Source organism: Limulus polyphemus, unplaced genomic scaffold (genome assembly GCF_000517525.1).
Source record: "Limulus polyphemus unplaced genomic scaffold, Limulus_polyphemus-2.1.2 Scaffold5790, whole genome shotgun sequence".
In the NCBI taxonomy this organism is placed as follows: domain Eukaryota; kingdom Metazoa; phylum Arthropoda; class Merostomata; order Xiphosura; family Limulidae; genus Limulus; species Limulus polyphemus.
In genome coordinates, this window is record NW_013671400.1 from 24,783 (window position 1) to 42,572 (window position 17,790).

The 17,790-nt window shown below is 34.4% G+C and overlaps 1 protein-coding gene across 1 annotated transcript in view; it reads right to left on the minus strand.

Moving 5' to 3' along the window:
- LOC111089284 overlaps positions 1-17,790 on the minus strand; it is a gene marked incomplete at its 3' end in the record, with an annotated part of 53,745 nt that overhangs the window by 21,744 nt on the left and 14,211 nt on the right. Inside the window, exons 4-5 of the mRNA XM_022401502.1 lie at positions 11,078-11,282; positions 3,286-3,423 (exon numbers count right to left, since the gene is read on the minus strand). Of these exons, the coding sequence (XP_022257210.1) occupies positions 3,286-3,423; positions 11,078-11,282 (343 nt within the window). The remainder of the gene's footprint in view (positions 1-3,285; positions 3,424-11,077; positions 11,283-17,790) is intronic.

Sequence of the window (17,790 nt, forward strand, 5' to 3'; positions counted from 1 at the left end):
TTTTAAAAACCAAAAGACTGAGCCAACAATAACACATCATTTAAAAAATACAAATTACAAAACTTAAAAGGATATATGAGTATTAATTGAAGGAAATGTTAATACTAACAGTAAATAAAATATATACAGTGTGTCCACAAAGTCTTGTTCCAATTTTAAAAGTATATTACAACAAAACCAAAAGAGCTAGCATTATGCAGTTTTTATCACTTTGTTGCTTAACTAATGAATTGTTTTTTGTGATTTACAGATTTTAATCACATTGTCCAGTTGCTAATCGTTGAAGTTTAAATGAAGATGGCAACTACGCAGGAGAAAACTCAATGTGTCATCTTGTTTGCAGAGTCGAGATCAATGACAAGTGTTTAACGGAATTACCACCATCAATATGGGAAGGATCCTCCCTCCAAACTTAGTATTATGAGGTGGTTTCACAAGTTTCATGAGAGAGGAAGAGTAATTGACCTGCCTCAAAGTGGACATCAAGGTGTTTCTGAAAAAACTGTTGCTAATGTCCAGGAGAAGTTCCAACGCATCCTTAGAAAGTCTATTCATTGTACTTCAGCTACCAAGATTAACATTACAAAGTCCTATACAAGAGATTGCAACTTTACATGTATAGAGTGCGAACATTGAGTTTTCTCCTGTGTAATTGCCATCTTCATTCAAACTTCAACCATTAGCAACTGGACACTCTGATTACAATCTGTAAATCAAGAAAAACAACTTCATTAGTTAAGCAAGAAGGTGATAGAACTGCATAATTCTTGGCTCTTTTGGCTTTTTTCTAATAAACTTTTAAAATTGGAGTGGGACTTTGTGTATATTAAGTAAAGGGAAAAATAATATTGAAATGGAAGTTGTGCCTATAATAAATGGAAATTGGAGGGTTTTGGGATTCCACAAGTAGATTTCCTTCCAGAAGATTATATGTTATGGTTTAATAAAGTTAGGAAAAAAACAGTGTGATAACATTCAAGTTTGGAATACAGAAAGAGGATAAGGCCAGATAATGATTATCTATGGAAAGAAAAGAGGGAAAAAAAACAAACATCACATAATCAGCTTTCATTTTTATTAAAGGTAACATCAATTTTTAAAGAGGAAGAGAGGCAATGTACAATAAATTAAGAGCCAGTTAGTCTTACTTCAATTGTTGGCAAATTACTAGTATGTAATAAAAGAGATTCCATAAGAGCACATAGGAAAGTTTCATATTACCACAGATAAAGTAACAAATGCCCTAAACAGAAATTAAGGCTGTTTATTCATGTTGGATCCTCATGAGTATCTGGTGCCCTAGACACCTGCCTATGTATACATAAGCACATTAAGTACAACCCGAAGGAAGTGATTACTCTAGAAAAGTTGAGCACATTATATTAAACCAATTTTGGAGCTTCAACATGCACAATAATGGAGGTTGACACATCTAGTCATGCTCCACCTGATGAACGTGCATCTTGACAATAGGCTTGAAGTGTATTTTTTTTTTTATGGAAAAAAGCTCTGAATAAGGATTTCAAGTTCAAAGGCACACCACTCTTCCCTGAATGCTTTCCATAATCACCTGACAAAACAAAAAGTCACAGGTACTTTGTCTAGAGACTTGGCCAATGTCTTCATATGAAATAGCATACATATTTAAGACGTAGCTTTGATTTGGAATATTGTACTCAAGTTTTGGTTACCTAGTTTAAAAAAAAAATTATTTAACGGTTCAAAGAAGACCTACCAGATTACTTTAGGTTTGAAAGTGTTATCGTATGTGGATATACTGAAACGTCTTGATTTTACCTTAGATTTGGAAAGGTTATTTCACAGAAATAGATATATTTTGAAGAGTTATTTTACAGGATTAAACTGGAATTGTAATGTTACTTCAGATATGGAGAGGTTATTGTATGAGGATAGACTGATATTTCTTGATGTTACTTCAGGTTTGGAGAGGTTAATGTATGGGGATAGACTGAACTCTCTTGATGTTACTTCAGGTTTGGAGAGGTTAATGTATGGGGATAGACTGAAATCTCTTGATGTTACTTCAGGTTTGGAGAGGTTAATGTATGGGGATAGACTGATATCTCTTGATGTTACTTCAGGTTTGGAGAGGTTAATGCATGGGGATAGACTGAACTCTCTTGATGTTACTTCAGGTTTGTAGAGGTTAATGCATGGGGATAGACTGAACTCTCTTGATGTTACTTCAGGTTTGGAGAGGTTAATGTAAAGGGATAGACTGTACTCTCTTGATGTTACTTCAGGTTTGGAGAGGTTAATGCATGGGGATAGACTGAAATCTCTTGATGTTTTCACTGGAGGCATGAAACTCTTTAAAAATCATTAGACGTTTGGAATTCATAAAACTAGATGACACTTTCATAAAAAAACTATGTAGGCAGCAAGGCTACAGGACACAAATTCAAAATATGGAACGCTTAAGACATTACTACAGTTAAGGGAGTGTTACTTTTTTATATAGTGGTTGAAATATGAAATAGCTTTTGAGGTTTGGTAGAAGCAGCATTGTAGAAGCTTAAGAAGAAACTTGAAGAGTACTTCAGAGATCAGGGTTTGAAATAGGGAAGGGATTGTAATAGGTTGGTAGTAGGAAACAGGATGTCCTAGATAAGAAAAATGGCTTCTTGTTATCCATTAGAAATGAAATAAAAAGTGCATTAACAGGTAGTGTGCACTTGAAAAACCTTTTTTGACACACTCTTTATCAGTGTAAAACATAACTGATAATGCTACATTCTTTCCCAAAGATAAGTTATAATTTCTGTTGCAACATTCTTTACCCATTGCTGAACAGCACTTACTTATTCTAACAGGTATTCAGTTCCTGAATATTATATTTAACTTCAGAACTCTAAACTTGATATTTTCTTCAAACTATTATATACAAATTGTTAAATGAGGTAAAACTAAACTTAAGTTATTTAGGTTTGTATGTAAATCTTGTGAGCCATGGGCATTATAAAAAAATCTATTGTCTTAAGTGTTCAATGTTGCCTATGTTGTGCATATACAAAGTAACATTTCTTTTTCCATATGCAAACACATTTCTCTAACTGGTTCAGAATATCCATACCATAGTGAAGGGTGAGATGACTTGTTTAAATTGCATCAAATATTATATTTTATTGATAAAATCAGCTGAAACTTATGGTTTTATCATATGACGAGATATGGCAAGTTACATAATTTTTTGCAAAGACTTAAATAAATAAATTTGCAAGACACAAACAAACATAGCAATCTCAAACAACATGAAATAATTACCTTTTCCTTATGTTCTGGACTTTTTTCTTTATTTTCAAAAGTGTTTATATAAGGGTTTTTCATTTCCTGCCATGAGCTCCTATCTAGTTCAGGTGATGGAAATAGTGAAAATCCTGGGATGTTTACTGTGGTATTATTCTAGTATAAAAGAAAAAAACAAAACAATATAATAACAATCCAGAGATAAAAAAATGTGAGTATTTTCTAAATCTTTTAGTCTCTTAGTTAAAACAATTTGAAAGTACTTGCTTTTCAGAAGTTTTTTTCCTTGTAAAAATAATACTAAATTATTGAATATTTATAGTCTTTATCATGTTTATTCTTGTTTAATAGTTTTCCTTTTACAACTTCGGTAAATGTTTACAATTATTCCTTTAACTTTTCAATTTATTTGACCAAAACAGTATATTACACAAGTTCTATTTTGTTTCAAAGATTTCTGTTTTGTATTATATTTGTCTAACTATATATTCCTAGAGCACAATATTTGATTTTATAACCAAACATAAAAACATTAGGACATATCAACACCATAAGTGTATTACTGGAATAGTTAACCACATTCATTTAGTCAATAAGGATACTACAAAAAAGTTATAAAGTTACACGATTGTTTCGTACTGCACCGAGTTACACAGTTACAAAAAAGGTGACAAAGTTACATGAATGTTTCCCACTGCTAGGTACTTAATCTTAGATCTTTTATGAGCACTTATTATTTTATGTAAATACGATTGTTTCGTACTGCACCAAGTTACACAGTTACAAAAAAAGTGATAAAGTTACATGAATGTTTCCCACTGCTAGGTACTTAATCTTAGATCTTTTATGAGCACTTATTATTTTATGCAAATACGATTGTTTCGTACTGCACCGAGTTACACAGTTACAAAAAAAGTGACAAAGTTACATGAATGTTTCCCACTGCTAGGTACTTAATCTTAGATCTTTTATGAGCACTTATTATTTTATGTAAAATATTTTGTATGTGCCAATTTCTCTCTCTCACAGAAAATTATTAAAAACACTTAAAAGCCATGTTCTGCACATTTTGATATTGGCATTTACAAATACACTACTTATCATAATATCAGTGAAAATTACAAATGTAAATATTTTTTTCCAATTTTTGTTTACGTCACAACTTGAAGAATGAACCGTTAACTTTTCTAAAGCATTAAGGTTATCAAGATTTGTTAAAGGTTAATTTATTAACTTTACATAATCACTGAATGAAGCACAATAATACAGTCTTAGAGAAAATTCATGACTCCAAAAACTTCAAACCTCTTGAACTATAATAAAATTTATAACTTAATTAATTATTGTAGCTTAAGTTTAAAGTATTTTTCCCCTACATTAAAGCAGATTACAAAGGAAACATCTTACAACTCTCATAATTAGTTTTTGAATGAACTAAGTTCTTCATCTGTTGTTTAATTACAACCTAATTTGTTAATATTGAAAGTTTGTTTATTGTGAGACTACCTATCATCAGCATTGTATCTGACTTCAAGACTCATCTCTTATACCATTAGCACAGTCTCTAATTTCAAGCTCATCTCTCATACTACCATCAGCACTGTCTCTAATTTCAAACTCGTCTCTTATACTACCATAGCACAGTTTCTAATTTCAAGCTCATCTCTTATACTATAAGCATGATCTCTGACTTCAAGTTCATCTCTTATATTACCATTAGCACAGTCTCTGACTTAGAGCTTATCTCTTATATCACCATTAGCATAATCTCTGACTTCAAGCTGATCTCATACTATTAGTACATTCTCTAAGTTCAAGCTTATATCTTATAATATTAGCACAGTCTCTGCCATCATGCTAATTCCATTAGCACCATTATTCAATTTCAAGCTCATTTCCTGTAATATTATTAGCACAGCCTGTGACTTCAAATGTATCTTTTACGATTATTTCTTACTGTTTCATTGAGTACTGTCAAATCATAACCTTTCTACTCCATTGGTTGTAAATTTTGTTTAATGATCTTTTTTCTATCACATGGTCTTTCTTAGAACTAAAATCTTTGGTTTCACACTATAATGCTTCACTCTGTTGAACAATAATATCACAACTCGCAACAAAAACTGGCAGAATTAGGGTCACAGCTTTTTACTGTGTTCCTGATATAAATGGTGTGCTCTGAAATCAGGAGTGATCCTCTGATGGCTATTTTCCAGACATATCCTTTTTATGTATGGTGTTTTAATATGTCACAGTGATTCTCATATTTGTGTAGAACTTCAAGAACATACATTACTGATGACACTAATTTATTCTTGTGAATTATTGAGCTCACAATCTGTTTAAAATACCTAAAAAAGAAATGCAAAGATCATATCACCCACACTGAGAAGATTAGCTTGACTTTTATCTTTTAATATAATTTCAAACTTTGCTTAGTGAAAACTCATTTCAAACAACTGTGTCCAATGAAGATGACTGATAAACACTTCTTATTTTCAATGTTTAATCTTTTGTGTGAAATAACAAATAAAACAATGTATTAATGGGTAACATTTACTGCAAAGTTACTTCTGCTACAACTTTTTACTAATCAATAATCAATTTATTACAAATGTACAATGTTTAGACAATTTCATGTCACAGTATATTTATGCAACTATGTTTGTAAATTTTAGATGTGCAAGACTGTTTAAATTTAATATAAGAGTTATGATTTAGATAGTTAATATTTTTAGAAGAGATAATTTATCACAGGTTTGTTTACGTAACTGTGCATGATTTGTGTAGTTCATTAGTCGGTGACTGTTATATTGTTCCATCATCTTGCTAGAACCTTCCAAGTTGTTCTCGCTGTTTCATTGAATACTGTCAAATCATAACATTTCGTAGTTTGTAGAAAGTTCTAGGCCTCAGTCAGCAATATATATATATATATATATATATAGAGAGAGAGAGAGACAAACAAGCTAGAAAGGAGATAAGTCAGTGAAAGCAAAAGCATCACTACTTGTATTGTAATAACTGAGTAATGAGAAATAATTCAGAAAAAAAACCTCAAACTCAACTCACAAACAAAACTGATATCAATAAACCAAACAACAACACAACATTACATTGTAATTTACCATTTATCTCTGACATCAGTTCAAAAATAATCAACACTTGGAGAACACTTGCAATTAAACATAAAATTCCTGTTGACTTCAAATTCCCGGCCCTTAAACTACAATCATTTATTAAGTAAAAATAACATAGAATCACACAATATCAATGTCATTTATAAAATAGCATGCAATAACTGTCTAGAATTCTACATCAGAAAAACTGGAAGAGAAATGGAAACCAGATTCACCGAACATAATAAAAAAAACCTCTCATGTTTACCACTATTGCAACTCAAAAAACCACAGTATATCTACACAAAGCACTATAATTTTAAACAAAGAACCAAACATCAATAAACACAAAATGAAAGAAGCTATTTTAACTGAAGAAAACAGCCCAGGGCACCAAGATACCTATATTAGACCGTGAAGCAATCTCTGGTCATGTCATCAATGTTTCCCCTAAGCTGCACAGCCACAAAACAACCAATCAAATGCCACACACTTTATTATTCCAGCCATGCACATCCTCAGTAATGATGAGGAGTCTCAACACATTGATGGCCTTAATGACTTTGGCAGGTGATAGACCTAAAGCCCAAATAACCAACTGGTAGCATAGCAAAGTGGCCTAATGAATCCCCCAAAAAAACTGGTAGTGCACATCCACACATTGCTTTGATACTGGTGCATGTGAGAAAATTCATTCTGCATATGGATTGAACGTTGCATGTGACATATTTGTTCCATACTGTGTGTGTGTATATATATATATATATATATATATATTCATATGTCTCTGTAAACTACTTGTACCTGAGGATGACATAATATTGTTGAAATGTCGTACATTTACAATAGTTTTTTTCATTACCCAGTCAAGTCATCTCCAAACGTAAAGGGAAAAGAGACCTACAGAATAGAGGACCATAAAGAAGTGCTGTACCAGATCTATCAAAGCAGTTATAATGGAAATGTTAAACAGTAGCAACAGAATACTGAACTCAATTGATGAAGTAGGCTTACGAGTCAATTGTGGGAGAATACCTAGGAGAAAAGACAACAGCAGACAAGAATCACCAGCACCTTCAATTGGCTGGGGGACATTAGAGATATGACCAGATTCTGCAGGTCATGTGACATTTACCAAAGGACAATATACCTAGAGGGAAGGTAGTCAAAGTGCCATTGGGTGAAATGCTTTTCATAGAAGAGCCATTGGCACCTATTTCTAACAAGGGGAACTGGCATGTGCTGACAGTATTTGACTATGCGACACGTTATTCAGAAGCTGAAGATACAGACAGAGAGAGTAGCAGAAGTCTTCCTGGAAGTGTTCAGCAGAATAGGCTTTCTAAAAGAAGCCCTCAGCAACAGCGGGATCCAGTTTAATTCAGAACTGATGCAAGAGATGTGCAGACTAATCAACACTAGGTAACTCTTTACCACCCCGTACAACCCTAGATGTAATGAACTTTGTGAGAGAGTCAATGGAGTCTTTGAGAGCATGACAAAGATGTACCAGGAGAGACCATATGACTGGAACACATACCTGCAGTCAGTATTAATTGTTTACAGAGAAGTTCCACAAGCAAGTACATGATTTTCACCCTCTGAGTTCCTATACGGAAGAACAGTACGAGGTCTGATGTAGATGTTGAAAGAGCTATGGACAGGAGAAGAAAAGGCAGAAGTGAGGATCACATACCAGTATGTGTTAGACCTCAGAAACTGACTGGACGAGAAACTCATTCAAGAAAGTTTGTATGCAGCTCAAGGCAGTCAGAAGCACTTCTATGATAAGAAGCCCAAGGATCAATGTTTCAAGGTTAGACATAAAATCTTAGTTCTGCTACCCACAAACAACAACAAACTCACCCTGCAGATGCAAGAAGTGCTCAACAGAATGGACTATAAGGTGAAAGTGGACGGGAAAACCAAGATCTACCATGCCAATCTATTGAAGAGGTACTTCAAGAGGGAAGAAGACCTAACGGGAGAACCTATTGAGACACGGATAAATATTGCAAGCATGGCTGTCATAGATGCAGAACAAAAAGACAGGGACTATGTCATAAAAAAGAAGTACTAGATTTTAGACTGCTGGATGGAGATGAGGTATACAAAGATGTCAACATCAGCGAAGAACTGACTGGTAAGCAGATGAAAGAACTACATGATCTACCGTGCCAATAAGCAGATATCTTCACAGATAAACCAGGCATGACAGACCTTGCGTAAAACAAGATTGAAACTATGATCAGAGATCCTGTCAAGATGAAGCCCTACATGATGCCCTATGCCATGAGAGACCATCAAGGGGACTGCAAATGTTGGTGCAGACTGTATGAGCACAACTTGTCTTGGTATACAGTTTTAATAAAATATTGTACAAATTTTTCTTGAAGAGGACTTTATTGTTAGATATACATGACTGTTTCATTCAAATTTAATATGAGAGTTATTATTTATATAGTTATCAAGCACAAGTGTTAAATTTACTATTTTAAGAAGTGATAATTTATTGCAAGTTTACTTATATAACTGTGTACAAATCATATGTTGTGTAGTTCACTAGTCAGTGAAGGTTATATTGATGTGTCATGTTGTCTGTGCATTCTAAAGTTTTTCTCATTGTTCCATCAAGTATTGTCACATCATAGTAGTTTGTAGAAAGTTCTAGGCCTTGGTTGAGCATATATATATATATATATTACCGACCAAGTTAGAAAGGAGGTAAGTTAGTGAAAGCAAAAGTAAAAGTGAAGTTAAACTGTGCGAGTTTACCATAACAGCCAATTTCTAAAGTAATTATCGCAGCTTTTATTGTAATAACAGAGTGTAGAAGAGTAATTTGTCTTTCCAAAGGGTGTTCTGAAGTTATTGAACCCACCTGTGTGAAATTTGATGTAAGAAAAAGACAATTACTTAAAGTACTAAATAAACCAGTAGGATAACAAACTTTGTACATATGTTTGACTTGTTTTGAATACATTATTTTAAAACAAGTCGACTGTGTGCTGTGCATTTATTGTTGAAATTTATGACCAACAAGTCACAGACACCTACTGTAAAGAATCCGGCCCTATAAAACCTGACAGTAAAGCACAAAAACATTTAAGCAAAACAAAATCCTAAAAATGTATTTTTTTATTTATTTGTCTAGTACAATTGTGGTATTTCTAGAATGAAATATTTCTTTTAACATTGCTATAGAAATTAAGTAACACTGGTGTAAACTAAAAATGTGGATGCTGAAGACATCCTTCACACTTCACAAGATATTTTAACAATTACATTTTCTCTACAGTGTAACATATCTTTAAAATTTTGGAGATGTGATGAAGCATGTCCCTCTATTCTAGTACTCAAATTCCTAGCAGTTTCCCTATATAAAGATAAGGACAAACACTGATGAGTATACTGAAATGGATGACAACTGTGTTGTACAAAACACAAATGATAGCAAAATTCCATCATGTTTAAGGTAAGAAAGAACACAATATATTCATTGAGTGGTACTTGTGTAAACCATATTTCAATTTAATAAGGAAGTTTTTTATACATTATTGACTTTGTGTCTGGACAAATGGTTGAACAGTTTTTAGTATTTTTAAATTCATTACACCCTAATATCAAATTTACCCATACAAATGAGGGTGACTTATCTTTTCTTAATGTCATGGTTAGAAGGGTTAATAATGCTTTTAAAAGGATGACACTTAGAAAGGAAACACATACTGATCTTTACTTGAATTGGTTGTCAGCTCATCACAAGTTTAAAAAAAATAGGGATCATAAAATGTTATTGTCTGTAGCAAAAACTAATTGCAGTTCAAAAGAAGAGCTGGATAAGGAAGTATCTTTGTTTTGGTGAAGAGGAATGATTACCTTATCTGCATAGCTAAAAAATACTTAAGAACTGATAGGTAGACAGAAAAAAAGAAACTCCATTCAGACTATTTGGTTTATTGTGTAATTCCATACGTACCTGGCTCATCAAATACAATAAAAAGACTGTGGAAAGAAATAGAAAGGATATATAAACTTCCAGTTGTAGGCAAATATATTTTTTTACCAGAAAAAAAAAAGTTGAAGACAATATGAAAATACAATTAAACCAACTACAGTTGAGAAAGTAGTTTACGATGTAGAATGTAAGGCCTGTAATAACCTGTATATAGGGGAGATTGATAGGAATTCAAGCACTGGAATAGCAGAACATTGACATCCTTAATACTATCTAACAACATTTTAAGGATATAAACACTGTAGCAAAAATAAAATAGTTAACATAATTTGTCAAGAAACTAATATTAATATACACAAAATAAAAGAAGCTATTTTAATAAAGAAATACAAACCTATAATAAATGAAGTGTCTTTACTTGATATATTTCGTCTATCCCATTTTAGATTTTTCCTGAATTTTTAAAACTAAAAAGTAAACTAATTAAAACCTCACTTTTCTTAGAGAACACATGTACACAATTATGAGAAACGATATGTCATGGACTATCAAAATTTGAATTTATATTACAGTGTTTTAAAAAATCATATATTGTTCCAATTATATCTATTACCAGTTCAGAGACTTTACCATTTACTTGGCAACATATGAGTAGGTATACTACCCTGTACAAACAACAGTTAATGCTGGTTTATCACTACAAAAACTAACACATTGATTTTGTTTCACTTACATTGTTTGTAGCAAATCTAAGACTACCCCTCCAGAAGTCAGGACAAAGGAAGGACTTTTCATGGAGACCAATTACCTCTCCATTTAGTAAATCCACCCATTTCTTTAAAACCTGCTTGTCACAGCCATGACACTCGTAGCAAACAGTATAAGCATTATGCCATACAAACAAGCGATACAGAGCACCATACAAGTCCAAGTGATCCCTATGGAAAACAATAAGAGTAAATTATTTAAGTAAATGCCTTAAAGTATCCTGGTTACCAATATCACCTAATGTATATATAGAATTTCTATTCAAAAAGAAAAAGACCTTAACAGATGGAAAAACAAATCCTACAAGTTACACATGGCATATCTACACTAGCCATCACTACTTCTGACGTGATAGACTAGAGGGAAGGCAACTAGTGAGCAGCACCCACTGCCAGATTTGTTTTTGCAGTTATAGGATGCCAACCTGGAACCTGAGCTCCATAGTTCCAAAAAGTAAACACTTAACTGTGCTCTTCCCATGAAATCCTCATATATTTATGTCTAAAGTGCCATTATTCATTGATTTTTATTTAAAATTGATATTTCATTTTTCAGGTACTCAAATACATATCATCGTGAATTCAAATTCATTCTCACAATTTACTAAACAATATCTTCTATGTAGATTCTGTATAAAATGATTTATAATTATAAATTCATACATATAACTTGAGAATAAGAATACTTACAATTGTACCTTTAACTATAATTATAAATATTTTTATAAAGCTTTGTTTGTATATTTAAGAGCAAAACCACTTTGATCCATCTGCTGTGTTCATAATGGGGAAATGAACACCATATTTTAGCATTGTAAATCCACAGACTTATAGTCAAAAATAAAGTCATTATCAAAACAAACTTGTAAAAAAAACATGCTCAAAACACATTCTGAAAAGGAAACAGAAAAATATGGATAACATTTCTTGGTATAAAAATATGAGCTCAGGCATCACAAAAATTGTGTATGACAATAATAAAACTAGATGTACTTCCGCAGGGTCACCATAAGTGTTCTGTTTCAAGAGTAAATAAAACCAAAATTAAGAGTAACAAATATTTTTATTTCTTGCACTTGAAGTTTATATGTCATGCTGTGTTGTAGCCTACAGAGTGCATAATTCTTCCTGTGATTCATGGCATGCACAGGTTTCACTGACATTATGAAAGTACAAATTGCAATGTTAAGCATCACTTATGTGATGTCATTTTAGTGTCTACTGACTGATGGATAACATTACTGTATAGTGGTGCGAGTGGTTAAAAAAGAGAACCCCTCCAAGCAGCTTTTGGCCCCCTTTTGGGAAATTAGTCAAGAATTACTCACTATGCAGGCAATACACCAGCCTTATTGTTTCATATCTAGAACATGCTAGTACGACAAAGAAGAATGATATTAGCTCTATCATTTCATATATGGAACATTCCACTAAGCCAAACAGGCATGACATCATCTCTATTGTTCACAATATGGAACATATGAATAAGATAAACTTTAACTGTAAATTAAATAATGATCATGAAGATCAGTTCTATTTTTTCATATATATATGGAACATGTCAATAAGTTAAATAACTGCAGCATCAGCTCCATATTTTCATATATAGAACATGCTAATAATTTAAATAGCCACAACATCAGCTCAGTATTTTCATATATAGAACATGCCAATAAGCCAAATAGGCAGAGCGTCAACTCCACTGATTCATATATAGAACAAGCTAATAAGCCAAATAGGCACAATATTAACTCCACTGATTCATATATAGAACATGCTAATAAGTTAAATAGCCTCAACATCAGCTCAATATTTTCATATATAGAACATGCCAATAAGCCAAATAGGCAGAGCGTCAACTCCACTGATTCATATATAGAACATGCTAATAAGCCAAATAGGCACAACATCAACTCCACTGATTCATATATAGAACATGCTAATAAGCCATATAGGCACAACATCAACTCCACTGATTCATATATAGAACATGCTAATAAGCCAAATAGGCACAACATCAACTCCACTGATTCATATATAGAACATGCTAATAAGCCATATAGGCACAACATCAACTCCACTGATTCATATATAGAACATGCTAATAAGACAAACAGGCACAACATCAACTCCACTGATTCATATGCAGAACATGCCAATAAACCAAATAGGCAGAGCATCAACTCCACTGATTCATATACAGAACATGCTAATAAGCCAAATAGGCACATCATCAACTACACTGATTCATATACAGAACATGCCAATAAACCAAACAGGCACAACATCAGCTCCACTGATTCATATATAGAACATGCTAATAAGCCACACAGGCACAACATCAACTCCACTGATTCATATATAGAGCATGCTAATAAGCCAAATAGGTACAACATCAACTCCACTGATTCATATATAGAACATGCTAATAAGCCAAACAGAAATAGCATTAGCTATATTGCTCCATGTATGTAAGTCAAACATGCACAACATCAGCTCTATCCTTACATATTTGAAATACGTTACTAAGCCAAAGAGGAATGACATCAGCTCTAATATTTCAAATATGGAGCATGCCAATAAGCTAAACAGGCACAACATCAACTCTATCATTTCATATATAGATCATGGCAATTAGCCAAAAACATGAATGGTGTCAATTCTATCATTTCATATGTGCAATATGCCAATAGCCAAACAGGTACATCTTTAGCTTTATAATTCCATATATGGAACATGCCAACAAGCCTAACATGTATAACATCCCCTCTAATGTTTCATACATAGAAGATGGTAATAAGTCAAAGAGAAACAATGTTACCTCTATCATTTCATATGTTGAACATGCTAATAAGTCAAAAAAGTAAATACAAAATAAACAGTAATTGTGAAGAGGGTTTTATCAGCTATATAGTTGCATAAATGGAACATGCCAATAAGCTAAACAAAAGGAAGATCAAGCTGTGAAGCAAGAAGTTAAAAGTTTACCAGCTTTCAGAATCTGTTTTTTAAAATACCAAATTAGAAACATGGCTCAGAGAAGGCTGAAAGAACATTCTTTCCTTGGCTCACTTGAATATTAACTTGCCAATTCATCATTCCTGTATTTTTAAATCAAGTCTTCTTTCATGCCCACAATATTGATTAGATACTTTTCTAAATAATTAGATTGAGAAAAAAAAATCATTACAATGCTTCAATTTCTAGAATGAAAAAATTGAAGATGGGTTAGAAGTAGAAATCACTGCAAGCTCACATTTTCCTAAATTGAAAATGTATTTCCAATAATACTTACTTCCACTGACACTTTAGCTATTCCTCGATATTGGTTTTGCCTATCTAAGCATTGGTCTCGCATTCTTCAGTCTTTTATACCCCATTGGAATGCCCTTGGTAACATCTAATTTGCAAATTCCTCCACCCACATCAATGCACCCTCTATCCTGACACTGTATATAAGCACCTCACTCAGATAATGTAATCACTTTTTTTGAGACTTATACCATCCAAGTCACTAAAACTGGCTCTTAGTGGGGAGGAAGGGCAGGAGAGTGTCAGAGGAGGTAAATATTATTGGAAATACATTTTCAATTTAGGAAAATGTTAACTTCCTCTCTGCTAGAATCCCACATTGAGAAGGTGGAGGGGCCAGTGAGGACATTGTCCATACAGAAAGCATCTGTATAGAACAGGCGTGAACCAAGATAAAAGTGGTACCCTAGTGGGGAAACTGCACTACATCCAGAACAGGTTTGCTCTTCACTCAGAACTTAATATTGGTAGGTGAGTAATTATTATAGATTAGCCCCAACCAGTTAGCTGAGGTTCTACAACTTGGGGTTGGAATTAAAGGGTCTTGGTCCCTATATCCCATGTTGGTGGCTATGGAATTAGACCGCAATGTAATATATAGATAAAATTTTGATTGGATCCCAACCTATAGCCATAGAGTGATGCATTCCGAATTACTGGAATTACAACGAGAAAGGAAGCAGCTTCCTTGTCCAACTGAAAAAGTCCGAAAGGCACCACCCCAGACTTGGAATGACGGGATCATGTATGCCTTACTCAATCAAAAGAACAGAACTAATCCTGTCTGGAATTATAAACATTAATTCTCACTCTCCAACCGAGTGGGCAAGGTGCATTCCTCTTGCCCCCAGAATTATGGAGAGTATGTGGAACACTATGTTCAACCAAAGATCTAGGATGGGACCACTTCATGTTTGGAATTATGAGAAGATAGTGGACCTCCATCCATGAACAATATACAACCCAACATTGTTTATAAGAAGGGCCAAGCACTGGATAGTGTAGAATCAAATCTGAACCAGTATTATGAGTAGGCTCCCACAGAGGCTGGTCCCACTCCTACTGACAGCTGGGAAATACATTCAGGGATCCGGGTAGGAGGGCCCCCAGCTTTGCCCTCTTCTCCAAGAGTGGAGAAACACACTCAAACACTCTGGAGGAAAAGCCTCTGTCCACCACCCCAGTAACTGGAAACTAGGTATGGTAAGAATTCCCTAGCTCCATTAGTAGAATCTGTGGGGTAGTGCACATTAAGGAGTCCTGAGGAACAGTGCAGTAGGTGAACCAAGTTCCGTAAATTTTAAAAACAAACTGACCCCGATTTATTCAATCCAATGATTGGCAGGGACAGGCAGAATCCCCTTTAGCTTTACTCATTATAATCCATGTAGCAGTCCATGATAATATGGTAAGTGTCTAGATGGTCTTGTGGAATCCCTCATTTCTATAAAGCCTGTTGCAACCAGTAGTAACTATAGTCAAATGGGTTGCTAGTGTGGAATTAGACTGATAAAAGCACACCTGTCTGGGCAACACTCACCATAGACTGGGATTCAGTGAAAGCAAGATTTATAGAACCCTGAAAAAGAAAGACAAGATTACTCCCTCCTTCGTATAATGTAGCAGATGTTGCTAAAACGTCCATGGTATGGGGAGGGATAGTAGAAAACCACCAGAAAAAATTGTCAGAATGTGAGAGAAAAGCATTGGGAGAAGTCCACATACAGGGCCATAAAATATCTTTCAGTGAATAAAAGAAATGGGCAGTTGAAGACATAAATGTGCTGAATCTGATGAGATGTAACTATTAGAAAATTCCTCCCCTGTAAAATCCAGAATATCCAACATGGATATTTGCAAATCCACCACCAAGGTAGTGGGAATAAATCTTGGGAAACCTAAAGATCCCAAAGAATACAGAAGTTAGAACTATCACCACAAAAGTAGTTAGAGTGAGCCACACAACACCTTTAGGCCTGAATGGACAAAACAAATGATTTGTGTATGATCAATTGTAGGGGTGAGAAATAGTTGGCAAAAGAATTGTGGAGAGGGATGTATCCCCCTTCTCTGTTGCCAGAGACTTAGAAAGAAAGGACCTAAGGGTAGAGATAAAGAGTCCTACAAATATGCCACCAACTCCAACTGATGATACCAGCATGCCAGCAGCAACAAGAATACCCAATAAATGGAGAGGTGATATATGTAACATGAGGCTAAAGGCTCGATTGATTGTCAAGACAAGGCATGTTGTACCACCTTAATATATTGATTAAGTAATGGAAAAGGCCATTTAGGAATAAGGCTGGATAGCAATGAGGAGTCCCAAAACCTTCAAATGTTTAGGATAACTAAAAGGAGATGAAAAAGTTGTCTGACCTAAACTACAGGAGATGAAGCTAAACCCAAGTGAAAAACAGGTCAAAACATGATAGGGTGAACATGTTTGGTAAAGTGGGTACAAACTCCTTGTGAGGCACACCCCAGGCAACTGTAGACATTAAACCCCAATGAGTTGGGAAAAGTCTTGGTGTAGAATGTTGGGTTGAGACTGCCTCAATAAAGATAGCCAAAAAGGAAGATGCAAAGGTGGACTCACATGAAGAAACTGTAGGAGAGGAAATCATGGCTAGGCTGGCCAATCTAGGCTAGCAACATCTTGCAAATAGAGGATTGAAATATAGCCAGAACTCTGAGTAACAGATGAAGTGAGGGAAAGTCATAGACGTGCAATCCCAACGAGACAGAACTGAATGCATCTATCCCAAGCCTGAGAATGAGATAGTGGAGACTCCAAAGCTTGTAGTTGAGTATCAATAAGTGTCAAAAGCTATCACTGGAGGCCCAAACTGAGAACAAATCTATCAGAAAACCTCACAATGGAGAATCCATTTGGTCAGGAGAAAGTGAGGACTGAGACTAACAATCTGTTATGAAATTCATTACCCCAGGAAAATGTCAAGCTAGGAGGCTGATATGATTGAAATAGGCCCCATAGAGAAAGAACCAAATTTAAGAGACCACTGTAATTGATGAAATGTCTCATGAGGATATTCCCCTGCAAGAGATATAGACCATGCACTATTACCTGTTAGACAGCAAAAAGTTCTAAATTATTGAAGCAGAATGAAGCTTTGTCCTCCCTTCATATACCCTGTAATTCCTGACCTTGAAGATGCACACCTCATCCCTGAGGTGAAGTATCAGTGAAGAGATAAACTGTGTACAGAGGGGCAGTATACATTTATATACCCCCCCCCCAACACTAAGATGTTGCTCCTGATGAAAGGGACTGGAAAATCCAGTGGATTGGAGTTCCAGATCCATTAGTTGCAATGGAACCACTAAAGGGATAGCATGTGTCCTC